The following is an 18,931-nucleotide window of genomic DNA, read 5'->3' on the forward strand; positions in this document are numbered from 1 at the left end:
AGTCACTCTACAGATGAGGAGACTGAGGACCAGAAAGGGGGAGAACGTGGTCGTCCTTCATCTCACGTGCGTCCCAATGCCAGAGACAGGCTGTGTGGCAAAAGGAGGAGAGGAGAGTACTCAAGGTGAATGGGAGGGTCAAGGTCAGTCACTGTTGGGGAACCATTTCCTGGTGCCTCCCACGGTGGGCAGGGCCTTCCTGGGCACCAGGGATGCAGGGGGAGGACTCGGTGAGCCGGGACATTCTCCACCTGTCCCGGGACCCTCCCTTCCCGCCCCACCCTCTGCCCCAGGGCAGGGGCCCCCTTGCCCTCGGCTCCGGTTGGGCGCAGCCAATGGGACGCACTAGCGGGGGATTCCACAGTAGGAGGAGAATGAGGCTGAGGGGCACTTGCCCACTCCTTGGCAGGTCACTAGTGTGGTCACATCCCTCCGGGGAGGACACTCAGACGACTTGCCCTACACACCTCTCGCCTGACCCCAGAAACTGCTCCCTGCCCTCTCCGGGCCTGCAGCCCTCTCTTCTCGCTGGCCCTGCACGCTCCCTGCTCAACTCCCTTAGACCTTCGTAAACAGCCCCTCGCCTTCGAAGAACTCACCCCAGTCTGCCCACCGAGGGCATGCCATCTGTCTCCCACGACAGCCCTGCCGGCTACAACCACCTCTGTCTCTTCCAACATTATTATCTATCCATCTATCACTATCTATGAATAGTCTTTCGGTGAACCAAATTTCACTTCACTGTGTTGATCATTTGTTTACTATTACCACTAACCGCACTAACAATGTCCAAGTCTCAAGTTTGCTCTCAAGCCGTATGTTTCCGAATCCTCGTGATAACTCCTCCCTAGTAAAGTCAAAGTTTCACCTGTCCGTTGCAGCTACCGTCTACTGGTGTGTAGCCAGCGTACGAACCCAACACTTGGGAAACAGTGCCATTACAAAAGGAAGTGGCTTCTCTTGTCCTATGCACCAAGCACTGGGGCCTCAGGAGGAGGAACGGTGACATCCCGGAGGAGGTGACGTTTGTACGGGGTGAAGACAAATGAGTGTATTTCACCGGAAGCAAAGCAGGGCGGTGGGGAGGAGGAACCAGCACAGGGAAAGCCCCGGAGGAGGGAACTGCACGGGACAGCTGCGACCGGCAGCTGCTGAGGGGCTGCTGGGGGTCCCGACGGGAGCTGAGTCTGCAGGGGCCTGTCGAAGCCAAATTTTGAGGAGCCTGGAGTGACGCCCTGAGTGTAGACTCTGTGCTTTGCAGACATCCCACAGGCTCTCGATGGGTGCTCAGGAGAGGACTGAGCTGGGGAGATCACGGGATCAACCAGCCAAGGCCGGCAGGTTCCGTCCGTCACAACGGGACTGGTCAGAGCATCTACGGGGTTCCTGCCCGGTGCGCCTCTCCAGGACGAGCTGCTGTCCCAACTCGACCCCGTGAAACTGTCGACAGACACAGGTCAGCAAGCGTTTAAGGCGGAGGGCTAGATGGTAGATATCCTAGGTTTCACAGGCCGTATCTGGTCTGTCTTACATATTCCTCTTTTATTTTTTTTTCTGATACCCCTATAAAAATGGAAAAACCACCCTCAGTGCAGGGGCTGCACAAAAACAGGCCACAGGCCATAGTGGCCCTGGCTACAGGGTCCTGAACCCTGGATCACACACGTCGCCGGGAGCGAGGGCGCATGACCACATTGGGTGTGTGTATCCACTGAGACACAAACACCAGCTTCGGGAAGGTTGAAAGGTGAGGGGAGCACCGGGACATGTAGCGTCTCCCAGACCGATGTGACCCGGAGACGCAGAGTGCCCCAGCGAGCGTTCCGAGGAGCCCCCTTGGGGGGGGAGGGAGCGGGGGAGGGGGCTGTGGGAGCCACTGGGTCTCGGGCCCAGGAAAGAGGAACCCCCCTGACACTGACCTGGATTTTCTGGATCTTCTTCTGCATCGTCTCCATGTCGTTGTTCAGCTCCGTGACGTACGTGAACCGGGCGAAGTTCTTCTCCTCCTTGGCCAGAAAGTCGTTGATGAGCTGATTCAGGTTGCCGTCCTCGGCCAGCTTCAGCAGCCGGAGGTGGGCCACCTCGTAGCTCTCAAAGCTCTCGCCCTTGCTCTTCCTCCTGAGCCTCTTCACCTTGAGAGCTAGAGAGGGAAGAGCAGCAACGGGGAGTCTGGCCGGGAAGGTGCCCGGCGCGGCCCCGCAGAGACGGGTTCTGGGCTCTGCGTTGTCACCACCGTGCCCGGAGAGGAGGCTGTGCTTCCCCAGGAGATGCGCCTGGGGCTTCACTCCTTAGTTGCCTCGTGAATAGCTAACTGAACACCTACTATGTGCCAGATGCTGAGCTGGGGTCTGCGGACACAAAAATCTTTGCCCCACGGAGATTTGGTAGAGGAATCGGACAAAAAGGAAAAGAGAAAAAGAGACACCGGACAGAAAAAGAGATCCGGTGACCGCCACTGTGGCCTGAGCCACAGGGGAGGCCCCTCAGGCGCTGCGACGGGGCGGCTGGACGGTCAGGGATGTCCTCTCGAAGGAGGTGACCTTTGAGCAGGATGAAATCCAAGGAGGCCCTGGGGACAAAGGGCCTGAAGCAGGCTCAGAACGTGGTGGCAAATCCATGGAACTGGAACAAAGGGAGTTCTCCAGGCCTGCTTCCTCCAGCCCGGACACCTGCAATAGCCACCTCCCCTGAACTCAGCCTTCCCTTTCTGATTTGGTCCCCACTTTGGCGGCGCTCAGAAGGATCTTTCTAGACCTTCCGAGGCACAGCTGGCCCCACAACCCCTTTACACGCCATGGCCCTTGGGACGGAGTTAGAGCTCCTGAACAGGGTCTGAGATCCGGCCCCCTCCACCCTCAGGGGGGTGGGGTGCACCTTCTTCCTTCTTGGCCTGCTCCTCGAACTCCATGCGGTCGTTCAGCTTGGTGAGCAGGAAGGACTTGAGCTTGGTCTCGTGGGCGTAGATGCGCTCCAGCTCCCGGATCTCCAGGTTGTACTGAGAGATGTCCTTCTGCTGGCGCTCCTTCATGGCCGCCATTCGCGCCGAGGCTTCCAGTCTGGGCGGGGGGCACAGAGCCTGAGGGTCCAGAGGACCGTCCCTTCCGCTCCCCTCGCCCTCCCAGCCCAGGGGGACTTCCCGCCGACGGCCATCGCTGCTTTTAAGCAGAGGGTGGAGGGACGGCCCTCTTGACCTGAATGGCAGGAGCTTCCAGCTCTAGCCCACCTCCAGGAAATTCTTTTTCTATCACCATCGTCACTACCACCATCATCACCACCACCATCGTCATCAGCAGCACACTCATCTCCATCATCATCACTGCCGCTGGCCCATTACCGTGTCCCAGCTGCTCCTTACTACACAAATACTACTGAACCCTCACCACCACCCGAAGAGGTGCTACCACGACGTGGTGCCGGGGTTTACACCCACATCTCACTGACCCCAAAACTCGTGACCTTCGCAGCTAACCTGCGTGTCTTTGCCCCTGTGAGTTCACACTCAGGGGACAGCCCGGACTGAGGGAGACCCCTAGGGGCACCTGGAGGAGCCAGCCCAGCGTGGGGATTTGAACCTCAGCTCCACCACATCGGCCATTTACCTGGATCTCGGGTATCTTGGCTTCTCTAAGCCTTCACTCCCTGGTCCGTAAAATGAGGGGTAATTCCTATGGCACCTTTAGGGGTTGAACTATTTACCCAGAGCACCTGGCATCTCGGGTCGGCACACATTCAGTGCTCAGAGTTACGATGGTGACAGAAGGTCCCGTAAGCACAGGGGGTGGGGGGGGGGGCCGGACTAGGAAGTCAGGTGCTCGGCGGGGGGACTAAGAGGCCTCTTTGCCCCGAGGGCCCCTCCCCTCAGCCCACCTCTGCTCGTAGGCCTGCGCAGACTGCTCAATGGCCACGTTCATGGTCTTCTTCTGCATCGACAGGCGCCGGTGGAGCTGCTGGAAGACGTTGTCGTAAGCAGCCTTCTCGTACCGCAGGTCCTCGATCTCCTTCCGGAGCTTAGCGTTGGTGGTCAGCACCTTGTCAAACTGCACGGTGACCTGTGGGGGGCGCTGCGCTTCAAAACGGGGCTCATCCCTCAGGCCTGAGATAAGCTTCCTGCCGGGGCTGGAGGGTCTCCTCCCCACCCCTCACTGCTGGCCCACCGAACCGTGGCTTGCAGCACTGCTTGAGGGGCTTACACTGGCCACCAACTGGCTTGGTGGCCTTGGGCAAGTTACTTTTTCTGGACTTCAAAATTCTCACATACTTTTATTTTTGTTGAATGTGTTTCTATTCTGTGTTCAGTGATACTTTTTTAAAGGTTTTATTTATTTCTTTTTAGAAAGAGGGGAAGGGAGGGAGAAAGAGAGGGAGAGAAACATCGATGTGCAAGAGATACATCAACCAGTTGCCTCTTGCATGCTCCCAACTGGGGACCTGGCCTGCGCCCTGACTGGGAACCGAACCGGTGATCTTTCGGGTCGCAGGCTTACACTCAGTCCGCTCAGCCACACCAGCCAGGGTGAATTTCTCACATACTTTTACACCTAACTTCTAGTTCTCAGTAATTACAGGAAAGAGGGGAACAACTAAATGACACCGTGAGGAACAATCAATCAGCCGAGTGGAGAGAGCAGAACTTCCCACAGGCCGACTGACCCGGGCTCTTCAACTACCTGGCGACGTGGGGAGAGTTGGGGTGGGGCTGCTCTGAAGCAGGGCTTCTCCAGCCAGGCACTGTGGGCCGGATGCCTCTCTGGGGGGTGGGGGGGGGCATCCTGGGCTTTGCAGAGCATCGCAGAAGCAAGGCACTATTGAGCTGGCCCAGGGAGAACCCGAGAATCTGAATAGACCTCTTCGCAAAAAAGCCAACCTCTGCAGGTGAGCCATCCTTAAATCATGCATTCATTCTGTCATGCGACAGGTGTCTGGTGAGCACCTGTTCTGAGCCTCACGCCGTGCCAGGCACTAAAGGTTCTTAACCAAGGGGACCTTGAGGCCCACTGGGGCTGTTACTAATAGTGCAGATGCCTGCGTACAGGCCTGGAAGGCTCTGATTCAGTGACTGGAGAGCAGGCCCACGAACCTGCATTGTAACGTGCATCCAGGGATCCGGGGGCCTGGCTGCAGATCACTGCGCGGGGACATGGAAGACCCACTGCCCTGCATTGAGTTAGTAACAGGCTTCCCTCGAAATCGATTCACTTTCCTTCTCTTCTGAGTCATGTCCTGGGAGCTGCAACTTCACAAGCCAGACTGGACTGTGTGGTTTGTCCCTGCCCAGCCCGCCGCCTCCTTTTCTTTTTGCTTTTATAGGGGAACCACTTCCCCCCACTCGCAGACCAGGCAGTTGGATAATGCTGCCCTTCCCAGCATGGAGCGGGGAGGGCAGTCCAGGGTAGTCACGTGACTCCAGCCCACTGTTCCATTCTTCGGACCACAGTGATTGGGTCAGGAATGGTCGGTCACATGACCCAAGCTGGCCCAATGGGAGCCCTGGGACTTGCGATTTGAACTCTCGGGGGAGGGAGGCTCCCTGTCTGCTGGTGTTTGTTCACACTGGGGGCCACCCAAGAATGGAGCCCCCCCAGAGTTCAGCTGGACAGACGCAGTGTCCTGAAGACAGGTTCGGAGCACCTAGGCCCACCTGTGGCTGAAGGCACCACTTCTCCCCGGGATTTTTCACTTCGGTGACCAACGCGTCACCCATTTTTGTTTAAACCAGTTTGCACGTGATTCCTGCTTCATGCCAAAGTCACGGTGCATTGCGGGTGATCGGGAAACACCGCTTTTCTTTCCATCGAGTGACGCACGCCTATGCCCTAGTCTCAGAAACATCGACGACCACCAAAGGTCCTAGCGTCACAGAGGCACGAGCAGATTGGCATGGGGGAGGAAGGGCTAACTCGTTCTGCCTGGCGAAGGGTAACAGTAGAGCTGTTTCTCGAAAACAAGTAGGAGTCTTGGAAGCAGGGAACTAGGAGTAGGCGTCCCAGGAGGGCGGGGGCTGGTAGAGAGTGTGGGGACAACGGCACACGTGCTAAGGTGCAGAGGGCACGAGGGAGAAAGGCACCTTGGGTAACCGCGGGCCGACGAGGAAGGCTGGGATGGGGTGGGTGGGACACAGGGAGCAGGGGCTGAATTCTCACAGGCCGCCCGCCCCCCACCCCCAGTCTAGACGCACGCCCTCAGTTCACCGCCTCCTGAGCCAACCCACTGAACGAGCACGTGCTGCTGAGGGCACCGCAGACGTCACCCTGGACTCCGAGCAAAGGGAGGCAGAGCTGTTTGCAGAGCCGCAGAGAACCCTCTACGTACGAGATTCAGACGCGTTTCTAACACGTGGATCTGTTTCTGCAGTTTCCGGGGGCTATGGGCCTCCTGTATTTTTGCGAAGATCTGTTTTTGGTTTATGATTTTTTTTTCCATCTGAACAATCTGAAAAAAAAAAAAAGAAAGAAAGAAAGATAAAACCCAGCTGTGTTAACATCTCTATGGGTCCAAGTTCAACAGCTCACTGGCTTGATTGTGCTGAAACAAAAGCCGCAACTTTTCTTTTCCCAAAAGGGGAATTTTAATTTCTCTCTCTGACGCCTGCTCCATTCAACTTAATCGTGGCCAGTCTTGGGTAAAACGAGGCCACTCAGGGTTTTTGCTCTCACCTCTGCATGGAAATGTCACTGCGGCACAAAGTCCACCTAACCCCAAAGCCACGCTTTCCAGCGGAAACACTCCAGCAGGCACTTTGGGGCTCCTGCGATGACAGGACACTACTGGCACTTAAAGGGGGGGAGGGGGCATGAAGTGTCACACGTCCTGCATGCAACACGTGAGACAGCACCAGGCACCCCAGGACTGTCCCGTCGACTGCCCAGCACCCCCCTGGATGTTATGCGGGGGGGGGGGGGGAACCTCTATGATTTCCTGTACCTAGAATCAAATTGCCTTCTACATAAAAACACACCGCATTCCTCATTCTTTTCTAAAAGACGCTACGTCATCCAGGAATGTCATCACTGTATAAATCGAGAGCGTGCTCTTTGTTTGGAGAGTCCCCAAGAGCTGGCCACCATTGGGGGAGTCATGTGACCAGCACCACCGGGACCATGTTCTTTGTGCTGAGGGTACGAGGAGAACCAGTCAGCCGGGCGCGACGACGCTCCGTGAGTCTGCGCATCAGGCCTCTGACTTTATCTTTCAGGGCAGGCCCTTGGCCAAACCCAGCCCGCTGCCTGTCTGTGTAAATAAAGTTTTATTGGCTCACGGTCCTGCCCGTTCTGTACCTGTTGTCTATGGCTGTCTTTCCGCTGCAAAGACAGAGTGAAGCAGCTGTGACGTGGCCCACGGAGCCAGTTTACTTGCTCCCTGTCCCTCCGCAGAGTCAGTTTGCTGGTCCTGTTCTAGGTAAGTCAGGCCAGACATTCACGTACCAGAATGCACACTTCCACATGTACTTAGAGAAGTAATTTTACAAATATTTAAATACATAATACACAAATATGTATATACATAATTTTTAGTATAAATCACTTTTATTTCTCCTTTACAGGATCATTAGAGCATCACAATGATTTCAAAGAATAAGGGTCAAGGATCACACGGCCTATGAATTTTATTTCAGGACCGTGAAGCAGGTGTTACGAAGTGTTTACTGTCAAAAGGGGGCGCTGGCAGACACAGCGCGGAGCGGGAGAAATCAGACAGGAAGAGCACCACTAGGGGGGGCCGTGCACATGCAGTTTCAGGTGCAGGCAAAGCAGGTCTCTGATTCTCGGGGTCAGAAGACAGGCCCCTCGAAGGGCGGGTAACAGGAGGGCGCCCAGGGGGCCTTCTGGGTGCTGCATGTTCTATATCTGGATCTCGGTGATGGTTACACAGGTGTGTAAAGGTGTAACAATTCATCAAGGTGTACCTTAAAAAGTGTACCCTTGACTGGGCATCATTAATAATTCAGTGGAAGAAGGGAGGAGCAAGGCAGGAAGAAAGGAAGCTGTCTCAGGAAGGAAGGCAAGGAAATGGGCGCTGGGGGTGACGTGTTTAAGAACCCCCGTCCTGAGGGATCCGCAGGTGGGCTGAGTGCTTGGCAGGCGGCTTCCGGAGGCAGAGATGAGTGTTCACAGATCCGGGGTCCCCGGCTTCCGTGACTCCGGAAGCGGCGTCTTGGTGGGGCACGGGGCGGGGAAGGTTGCCATGGCCGCTGGGAGCGGGACGGGAGACAGTGCCCACCGAGCAAGGGACGTGGAACACAGACAGTTCCTTCTAGACACTTCTAGAAAAGGGAAACGCCGGCAGTGATTTGGAATTGCAGAAGTGTCGTGCTCTATTTTGCTTTTTGGTTGTGCTTGGCTCTGAGATTTTTTTTTTTAAGATGAAAGAGACAAAGAAAGAGAGGGTGGCAAAGGGAGCAGTGAGGACGGTCGCTGATGAAGCCGGGTCTTCATGGGGGAGGGTGCCAAGGGCACCCAACACGGGAGGGGCCTGGCCTTGCCAAAGGGCAACAGCACGCCCTCCTCCGAGGATGCCCGCGGAGCGGAGCTGCAGGGTGCAGGGGTGGGGTGCAGGGGCAGGCGTGGCCACCACCATCTTTTCAAGACACTGAAACAACCCTGAAGCCACTCATTTCCAGCGGACTTTCTGCGAAGCAAAGACCAAACGTGGTACCCTGCATGCAAGGTGCGGCCTTGGCCCCGGGGACGGTGAGGGACTTTGATGAACACACCAGGGAAACCCAAGTCAAGTCTGCCGTCCAGCGAGCAGCGCTGTGCCCGCGGCAACGTCTCAGTTCTAGTGGATACAGTAACTGCTCGCAGTAGGGGAAACTGGGTGAAGGGTCTAGGAGAACTCCGAACTATCTTCGTAACATTTCTGTAAATTTAAAATGATTTCAAATTTTAAAGTCTGTTTAAAAATAATCAGTAAGTCAAGGCATGCACCACAGACTACCCATGAGGATAATGGATTCCGACTTCAGGTGAGTGAAATACGCCCTGCCGCAGCCAGCAGGAAAGAACTTGAGTGTCTCTCTCTATCCTTGTAGCTCCAGCCAAGTTCTCCGGGCCCAGACATCCCCTGCCACCTTTGCAGAGAGCGCACGTCACTGTTCCTCATACGAACACTGTGGAGAGAGTCATCTCCGAACACCGCCAGCGGCGTGCGTAACCAGTTCGCGGTGCGGCTTCCGTCCACACCAGGCACACACCTACAGTAGCTGCCAGCACATCTGAGCTGAGACTGGGAGAATGAATAGGGGTTCGGGCCGAGAGGAAGGGCCCTCTGAGCAAGAGGGAACAGCCCGGTGCCGAGGCCTGCAGTGAGACAGCACTGCGGGTCAGGAAGGCAGGCAGCCGGCCAGCGTGGCCGCGACACAGAGCAGGAGGGGGCTGGAGGGCAGGCGGAGGAGGCAGGAGGGGCAGGAGGCCGCAGAGCCAGCAAACCGCCCTGGGGAGCTGCGCCTTCCTCGCCAGAGCAGTAGAAATGACTGACGAGTCTGAAGCAGAGGAAAGTCGCGCTGGGATTTCCAGAGGCACCCAATCAGTAGGTATTTATGGAGGACCTGCTGTGCTCTGGGCACTGGGATGGACCCTGGGGAGGTGACAGGGGAGGGAGACACTAGGTGACACTGGTATTAATGGCCACAGTGAGAAGGGACATGGAGGAGGGGCCGGGTGGTGTCGTGAAGAGGGTGAGGGGGTGTGCTGGGATCTTCTGTTTGCCTCCCCCCACCCCCCGCAACATCCATCTCCTCCCTGCTCCACCTGCCCCGCCCCATTCCCCGAAGCGTGGCCTGGAAGGAGTCCACCATGACACCTTGCCCTGGGGAGCAGAGGGTAAGGAGAGCGAGAGGTTGGGGTACTTACTCCCCCTGCCTTGCTCCTTGTCTCCAGGTTCCAGGCTGACCCTCCTGTCTACTGTCGCTAACCCTCCAGTGCCTCAGTGTCCCTACTCTGCGCTCACACCCCTGAAAACCACCCCTTCACAAAACTCTTCCCCACATGCCCTACTGAGCGCGCGGGGTCTGCTCCCGGCCAGGAACCCGACGACCACGAGGGGGAGGCACGGGAACATGCAGAGAGGGCACAGACGGGTCCTCCCTGAGAAAGTCACGCTTAAGCTGAGACCTAAAATACAAGCAGCCAGGGTGACCGGGGGCAGGGGCAGCATGTGCAAAGGCCCTGAGGTGAGAAAAGGCTTTGCATGTTTAAGGGGGGAAAAAAAGGCTTTCGGGCAGGGTGAGATAAGTTAAGGAGGAAGTTATTTGGAATGTGGCCAGCGGGTAGGCAGGGGCTAGATCGTGCAGGGCTCCTCAAGCCCTGGTAAGGGGTACGGGCATTAATGCTCTAACACGGGAAACATCTCTCATTCCCTGTTCCCCAAGTCCACGGGAGGGCCACACGTCCCGGACTCCTGAGGACGGGTAGAGTGAACCACTTTGGGTGTAGGAGTCTGGGGCAACTGTGGGTTTGGTGGACTATTCTGAGCCAGTCAGTCATGAGCAGAAGTGACACCTATCATAACAGCATTTGATTGCCAGTGTGAGGCTGTTTTTTTTTTTCTGCCACAACACCCGGCAATGGCCAAGACGGTGGCCATCCCATCGGCCTGGCCCCAGGATGAGAAGATATCAGAGCCCCTAGCCAGTCCCTGGTAGATAGGAAGCATGAATGGGGAAGAAACCTTTATTATTTCAAACCACTGAGTGTGGGGGGATGTTCGTTACTGCGGCCAAACCGAACATCTCCTGACTGACACGGTAAGAATTGGGGGATTTATTCGGAGCCCAGTGGGAAGCACCGCAGGTCGCAGTGGAGAGATGGATGGATGGAGCTGGGAGATCGGGGTTACCAGGTGGTGCAGACGGGGACCACAGTCCTGTTCAGGAAAGTGAACGTGGGGGGGGATGTCGGATCTGGCCTGAGGCATCACGGGTACTCCCCCCACCCCTTCCCTGGGCTCTGCGCTCCGGTTAACCCTTTAAGAGGAAGACCATACCTTGTCATCCAGTTCAGCCAAGAGCATCTTCATCGATTTAATCAAGGCATCGTAGTCCTCCTTGGTTTGCAGCAGGAAGCGCAGCTCTATGTAGTTCTTCTCATTCCGATCTAGGTTCCTGGAGGACTTGATGAGACTCAGAAGCAGGGTGACCTCATCCTGTTCCTCCTGCAGGGTCTTGATTTCCTTCCTGTTCGGGAGGCAGTGTGTGATTAGCCTTGAGTGCTTGAATCCACCCTCCTCGGACAGACACGCCAGACTCCGCCGTGAGGGGAGACCGGGGACGTGCATCCCACCCGAGCGGTGGGAGGGGCCTGCCCAGGTCTGGGTCCGGGTCCAGCACGCAGACCGCCTGAGATCCGATGCACCCGTCACCGCTCTGCCTTTCTCTGAGGGGCATTTTTTCCCCCTAGGGAACAATTTGCAGCTGTGCCTGTCAAAACCCATCACCCAGACAAGGTGGGAGCCCCCACACGTTCTTTTGCCCCCAGCTCACTGGCGTCTGTCTGATTTTGCAAGCTTTCTTTCCAGACTTTACAGCCAATTATCTCCGATAATGAGAGGCAAACCCATCAGGCGGAATTTTTCAGTTTTGCATCAACACAGCGATGCACAGTAACCTCTAACCTCCACCAGTTTTCTCTACTCGGGGTGCTAATGATTTGTTAAATTGGCAGACAGGCGTCTCCTCCTTTCTCTCCCTCTGTCTACTCTGGAGAAGAGAGAGGGTGGGGGATGAGGGCAAAGGAGGATATAGAAAAGGGAAAAGGCTCAGGAGACTGCACAACTCAACGATAAAAAATGGCCCAGAGGTCAAGCTTCTGGCAAACTCCGGGCACCCTCCCCCTACACCCACTGCTCAGTGCAGTTTGCAGACCAGCTGCCTCAACGCCCCCGGGGAGGCCTGGAGAGACGCAGGAGCACGGGTCCCAACCCAGGACCTACGGACACAGAGTCTGCTTTGTAACAAGATCCTCAAGTGACTCTGGTGTCCATGAAACTTTTAGAAGCACCACGCTAGAACAGCAAAGAATGTTCTAGGGTAAGCATCTGCAGAGCTTTTTCTATAACGGGCCAAAGAATAAATATTTTAGGTTTTCCCCGCCAGACGTCTCTGTTGCAACCACGCGACGAAGTAACCATAGGCAATGTGTAAACAAGTAAGCATAGCCGCGCTCCAGGCACACTTTATCTACCAGGACAGGCAGCCGGCCGGACTGCCCCCAGGGCCGTCCGCTGCTGTCCGCTGCCCACCGCCGTTCTAAAACAGCACCATCCACCGGAACAGGGCGCAGTGATGGAAGTGGCCTCTAGCTGCTCCCTCGGATAGCGTCCGCCTGTCTGAGCACTTGAAATGTACCTGGTACAGCCCTGGCTGGCATAGCTCAGTGGATTGAGCACGGGCTGTGCACCAAAGCATTGCAGGTTCGATTCCCAGTCAGGGCACATGCCTGGGTTGCAGGCCACAGCCCCCAGCAACCACATATTGATGTTTCTCTCTCTCTCTCTCTTTCTCCCTCCCTTCCCTCTCTAAAATAAACAAATAAATAAATAAAATCTTTAAAAGAAATGTAGCTGGTACAGCTGAAGCACTGGTTTTTATTTTTTAAGATTTTATTTATTTATTTACTTATTTATTTATTTATTTTTAGAGAGGGGGAGGGAGGGAGAAACAGAGGGAGAGAAACATCAGTGTGTGGTTGCCTCTTGTGCACCCCCCACCACAGGACCCGGCCCGCAGCAACCCAGGAATGTGCCCTGACTGGGAATCGAACCGAACTGGTAACCCTTTGGTTCGCAGGCCTGCGCTCCATCCACTGAATCCCACTAGCCAAGGCTGATTTGTAAATTGTATTTAATTAATTGCAAATGTAAATAGCCACACGTGGCTAGGGACCCCCAGAGCGCACACTCAGTTTTAGAGCGTCTAGTCTTCCAAACCCGGCAGCTGGGACCTTTCTCTCCTGGCTAAGCCCCTCTTGGCAGGGGGTCTTTGCAAAGGGGAAGAGGAAAGACGGAGAGGGAGCAGGACAGTCCCTCCGACTGAGGCTCTCAGAGGGAGGGGTCACAACAAAGGGAAGGTCTGGCTGTCCCCCAGGCAGGGCCGGGACTGCGGTGAGGGGGTGTGGGGCACAGGAGAGCTGAAGGGGGTCTTCGCTCTCAGGGTAGCTCAGGAGCGTGGAGTGTGGGGGGGGGGGGGGCAGCGCTGGGGAAACGGGTTTCCTTCACTGTTGCACCCGAGGCACCTGGCTCACCGCACCCCAGCTCCGGCGCTATTTACGGGGCTCTCGCTCTGAAGCACGGAAAGTCTCAGCTCCTCCACTCCTCTCCCATTCTGCTGTGTCCCAGTGACACCAGACCCGACGGCCGGGGGCAGGGTAGCGTGGGGTGCAGAAGGGCGGTTCAGGAAAAACTGTCCGGGACACGCCGGGAAAGAGGCATTTCCCAGTGTCCCCCGTGGGGCGATCCGGATCGCCAGGCTCCGAAGTGCGGGTGGTGGACTGCACGGCCCAGAGCAGCACTGTCTGTCGCAAAAACCCTCACTGATTCGTTGACTTATTACACGTTTCTGGGAGACACTCCGTCTTGCTCTAACAAAATCCCTAGGTAATGACAATGTTTACAACAGATGGCAATAAAGTGTCTTGAGAAAGGGTGCCTTTTACTTTTCTTTTTTTTATTATATTTTATTATGCTGTTACAGTTGTCCCACTTTCCCCCTTTGGCCTCCTCCACCCAGCACCCCCACTGCCTCGGTCGTCCCCAGTCCGTTGTCCTTGTCCATGGGTCACGCACATACCAGGTCTGTCTGGAAAAAGTGCAGCCATTGGTAATATAATGAGAACAGTTTACCTGACATCGCTGTAGCCTGGCAGCCAAGGAGAGTGGCCTGGAATGTGCATGCGTGAACAGTGATGGCTTCACTGTACTAGTTGGTGGGGGTGGTAGGCACCGTTGAGTGAGCATGTGCACTGTGTGGCCGCTGCATTCAAAATGACTGAGCGAGTAGAGCAGCGAATCGGCACCAAGTTTTGTGTTAAGCTTGAACATTCCTTCATGGAAACTACTGGGATGATTTAGAAGGCTGCAGCTGTGGGCAACTGATGACTGGCAGCTTCATCACGACAATGTACCTGCTCGTGCATCATGTCTCATGCAGGGTTTTTAGGCAAAACATCAAATCACCCAGGTGACTCAGCCTCCCTACAGCTCAGATTTGGCACCCTGCGACTTCTGACTTTTCCCAAAACTAAAATTACCTTGAAAGAGAAGAGATTTCAGACCGTCAATGAGATTCAGGAAAATACAACGGGGCAGCTGATGGTGACTGGGAGAACTGTGTGAGGTCTCAAGGTGCCTACTTTGAAGGGGACTGAAGGGTCATTGTCCTGTGTACAAATGTCTCTTGTATCTTCTTGAATAAATGTCTCTATTTTTCATATTGCATGGCTGGATACCTTCTGCACAGACCTTGTATGTTCTTTGGCTGCCCTGTTTCCTATGCTGTACTTGACATCCCCATGGCCGTTCTGTAACTACCAATTTGCACTTCTGAATCCCTTCACCTTTTTTGGTCAACCTCCCCACACCCCTCCCATCTGACAACCATCAAAATGTTCTCTGTATCTATGGTTCGGTTTGTGTTCTGCTTGTTTTGTTGTTGTTGTTGTTGTTTAGATTCACTCGTTGATAGGTATGTATTTGTTGACATTTTGTTGTTCATTGATTTTCTTTTTCTTCTTCTTCAGTAAGACCCTATAACATTTCATATTATGCTGGTTTGGTGATGATGAACTCCTTCAGTTTTTTCTCGTCTGGGACGTTTTTTATCTGTCCTTCAATTCTAAATTATATCTTTGCTGCGTAGAGCAATTTTGGTTGTAAGTCCTTGCTTTTGTCCCTTTGAATATTTCTTGCCACTCCCTTCTAGCCTGCAAAGTTTCTTTTGAAAAATCAGCTGACAGTCTTATGGGGCTCCCTTGTCAGTAACTAACTGCTTGTCCCTTGCTGCTTTTAATATTCTCTCTTTGTCTTTAACATTTGGCATTTTAATTATGATGTGTACGGGGGTGGGTCTTTCTGAGTTCATCTTGTTTGGGACTCTCTGTGCTTCCTGGACTTGTATGTCTATTTCCTTGACCAGGTTAGGGAAGTTTTCTTTAATTATTTTTTTCAAACAGGTTTCCAATTTCTTGCTCTCTCTCTTCTCTTTCCAGCACCCCCATGATGCAAATGTTGGATTGCTTAAAGTTGTCACGGAGGCTCCTTACACTATCCTCATTTTTTTTTATTCTTTTTCCTTCTTGCTGTTCTGATTGGTTGTTTTTTGCTTCCTTATATTCCAAATCATTGATTTGATTCTTGGTTTCATCCACTCTACTATTGATTCCCTGTAAATTGTTCTTCATTTCAGTTAGTGTATCTTTCATTTCTAACTGGTTCTTTGTTATGGTTTTCATGTCCCTTTTTATGCTGTTGAAGTTTTCTCTGGGTTCATCTGCTCTTCCCCTAATTCACTGAGCATCCTGATAACCAGTGCTTTGAGCTCTGCCTGTCTTGCTCGTCTCTATTTTGTTTAATTCTTTTCCTGGAGTTGTGTTCTTTTCTTTCATTTGGGCCATGTTTCTTTGTCTCCTCATTTTTGGCAGCCTCCCTGTGTTTGTTTCTATGTATTAGGTAGATCTACTCTGACTCCATGTCTTGGTGGCATGGCCTAATGTAGTAGGTGTCCTATAGGGTCCAGTGGCACAGCCTCCCCTATCACCCAAGCTGGGTACTTGAGGTACGCCCATTGTGTGGGCTGTGTACACCCTCCTCTTGTAGTTGAGCCTTGATTGCTCTTGGCATGTCCAAGGCCAGCCACCACCTGTGTTCTGTCCAGGGTCGCACAGCATAAGCTACAAAGTGATCTGCAGATGGCTGCTACTTGTGCTGGGCTGAGGGGGCTCAGGCAGGGTTAAGCTGTTTACCAAGGCCAGCTGCTGCTAGTGCCAGGCCGGGGGCAACTTAGCATGAGGTGTAGGGCTTGTCAAAGCCACATGCTGCTTGTTTGAGAGAATTTAGGAAAATGTGAGGCATGGGCCAAGACGAGCCATTCGTATGGAACAGCCTCTGGAAACAGCTTAGGCTGACCAAAAAGTTGGGCGGAGCAGGGCTTCAGGGAATCAGCAGGGTGGAACCAACAGGAGCCAGGTCGGTGGAGCCAGGTTGGTGGAGCCAGACTGCTGGATCCGTGGCTCCATTGGGGAGAGGGCTCGGAAAAGAAATAGTGGTCCCTGCTGGCATCTTTGTTGCCCCTGCGCTGGAGCTCAGAGCGAGTGAGTGTGAGTAAGTCTGTGCATGGGCCCTTTAAGAGGAACTTCCAGGGATTCCAGCAGTTTCCGTCTTCCAAAGCCTCAATCCCCACTGGTTTTTACAGCCAGAAGTTATGACAACGTCTCTTCCTGGCACTGGAACCCTGGGCTGGGGGGCCTGTTGTGGGGCTGGGACCCTGCGATCCTGAGATATCCCTCCCGATGTTTATCCACCACACATGGGTGTGGGACCAGCCCGTTCCACAGCTCTGCCCCTCCTGTCAGTCACGATGTAGCTGGCTCTTTAATTCTGTCGTTGGAGGACTTCCATTCAGCTCTATTTCTGATGGTTCTGATTGGTGGCGGTTCTGCAGTTTAGTTGTGATTTCGAGCTGGTTGTGCAAGAAGGCGAGCTGTGTTTACCTACACCGTCATCTTGGCCAGAAGTGCCCCGCCTCTTTCTAACTGACATGCAGATCCCGCAAGGACCAGCAGTGGCTGTGACTGCGTCAAATCCATGGAAGATCTAAAGAACCCCTTTTCCTATCCTCTGAACGTCACTCACCACCTAACGGCAAGATCTTCTTTCCAACAATGGTTTCTGCCTGTACAAACATTATGGATGGAGCTAAGAAATGACATTCCCTCGGAGGGAATCTAAGAAAATTGGGAGTTTTTTTGGTTTATTCAACCCTGGGGAGCACCTTCCTACTGCCCAAAGAAACTACACACACCATCATTCCAGGGCAACCCGATTTCAAACATTCTTTCTTGCAGGTCCCATCAGGACGCACAAGCAGGAAATATCCTTTGGGGTGTCCTTGGCCTGGTGACTCTGCTCCTCTTGCCACTCCCACCCCCAGTGCCAGCACCACGGGAAAGACACCCCCTGTCCTATGCCCCAGCCCCGCCTCTGGCCACAGATGATTGCTCCAGAGCTAGACACCTGACCCAAGCTGGCCCAATCAGTTTCTCTCTCTCTCAGGAAATCGGGAGTGGAAGTGATTCATGACAGTCTCTCTGTGTGGCCCTCAGTAGCTCAGGAGTTGGAGAAGCCATCTCCAACCAGCCGCAGCTGAGACTCAGACAGAGAAAAACCATGAGTAGAAAGAAATAAGACCTAAGACCCAGAAATGTTTTTTTTCTCAATAGGGTCCTTGCCTGGCACACGGATGCCCCGCTCCCCTTGGTGTCCCTGAGACACCCTGGATTCTGAGAATAAATGTCCCCTCCCCACTGAAGTTATCCCAGATCATCCCCAGACTGAGTTCAGAAGTAGGTCCCTGGCCCGAGGCCACGAGAGAAGGCCAGCCCCAGGGAACCAGAACCAAACTTTTCTCCAAGCTCATTTAGCACAAAACTCGCACTTACTGCTGGTTTGCGATCGCCTGCTGGGAGCGGAAGTTAAAGGACTTCCGACTCTCCACCATCTTCCAGAACTGCTGCCTCAGCTTCCGAAGCTCCACCTCGGCTTGCTGCTCTTTTGCCTTCTCCGAAGGTTCCTGGAGATCTTCGGAGTCTCTTCTCCAGTGCTTCTTCGACTGGGCGAGATGGGGGCGTGAGCAACGGGTTGGGTGGCTAGAGGTTAGGCGACTAGAGGAGCCCCTATTTCAGCTCAGGGGCAGAGGAGAGGAGGGGGTGACCAGGGCAAGGCCGGAGGCTGACGGTGGAAGACTACCCTTGGGCGATGTCAACTGCTTATCTGTTCCCTCCCTTCCAGCCTGAAGATGCCAGGCTGGAAGGCGGCTAGGCCTCATCATTGCATAGTGAAGACACAGACTTCCTGCGTGACCTTGGGTGAGTCACTAACCTCCCCGAGCCTCCAGTCTCTCACCTACAAAACGGGCACCCACACACTGGTTGTTACGATTACACAGGCTGGCGTGGGCACCCTGGATGGCCCACAGTACGCTCTCTCTACACGGGAGCTATTAATACCTACCACCGGCATCTTGAAGGAATTGTGCTTTCCCTCCGCTCAGACACCGGACCCAGGGGGGTCCAAGCCAGCAACCGGTCCTTCCTCTCTCTGCACCACCCTGTCCACAGTGGCAAAAGGGAGAGAACTGGTGAGCCGCCCCTGCTGGTGGTGCAGGAACCCGGGGGCGCAGTCTCCCTTCCCCGCCCCCCGCGGTCCCTTCCTCCTCCCACAGCTTGGCACATGAGGAGGACACGGCAGATGGCTGCCCGGGTGTGAAAATAGGCTTCTTCTTCTTTTTTTTTTTTTTAAGCAACATTTGCCTGAATTCCTCTCACGATTTATTATTAGGAGCCGGGCAGATGGTTCCGACGTGTCCGTCACCCTCCTGCTCCCTGCGTTCCCAGAGACGAGTGAGCGAATGGTGTGCCCAGGCAGTGTGTCCCCCCGTGGGGTTAAACCGAGATTCGTCCCGTCTCGGCTGTGTGGGACCCTGTCTTCTGAAGCGGGGGCCACCGGTACTGAAAGGTGTTCTTATTGGGTCATAACTTGAAACTCATTTGGCCTGGGCGTATCCAGAGGAGAGGACCACAATGTTAACCCTACAGACCCTCGGGGGCTGTGAGACCCCCTGCACCTCTGCTCCCAGACCTCAGGGGCTAGATGCCCAAGGCAGGAACTTCCAGCTTTGCTCCCCACCAAGAGGTCCTGCCGTGTGGAGGTTTAAGCACTGCAGGAC

The 18,931-nt window shown here is 54.5% G+C and overlaps 1 protein-coding gene across 1 annotated transcript in view; it reads right to left on the reverse strand.

Annotated features, from left to right (window-relative positions):
* Positions 1-18,322, reverse strand: part of CCDC63 (coiled-coil domain containing 63) — a 29,061-nt gene extending 10,739 nt beyond the window's left edge. Inside the window, exons 1-7 of the mRNA XM_045845419.1 lie at positions 18,217-18,322; positions 17,646-17,815; positions 10,981-11,170; positions 6,310-6,429; positions 3,868-4,049; positions 2,875-3,056; positions 1,920-2,140 (exon numbers count right to left, since the gene is read on the reverse strand). Coding sequence (XP_045701375.1) covers positions 1,920-2,140; positions 2,875-3,056; positions 3,868-4,049; positions 6,310-6,429; positions 10,981-11,170; positions 17,646-17,815; positions 18,217-18,225 — 1,074 coding nt within the window. The 5' untranslated portion in view covers positions 18,226-18,322. The remainder of the gene's footprint in view (positions 1-1,919; positions 2,141-2,874; positions 3,057-3,867; positions 4,050-6,309; positions 6,430-10,980; positions 11,171-17,645; positions 17,816-18,216) is intronic.
* Between the last annotated feature and the right edge of the window lie 609 nt (positions 18,323-18,931).

The sequence above is a fragment of the Phyllostomus hastatus genome, unplaced genomic scaffold (genome assembly GCF_019186645.2).
Source record: "Phyllostomus hastatus isolate PE091 unplaced genomic scaffold, TTU_PhHast_1.1 phas_contig_1162, whole genome shotgun sequence".
In the NCBI taxonomy this organism is placed as follows: domain Eukaryota; kingdom Metazoa; phylum Chordata; class Mammalia; order Chiroptera; family Phyllostomidae; genus Phyllostomus; species Phyllostomus hastatus.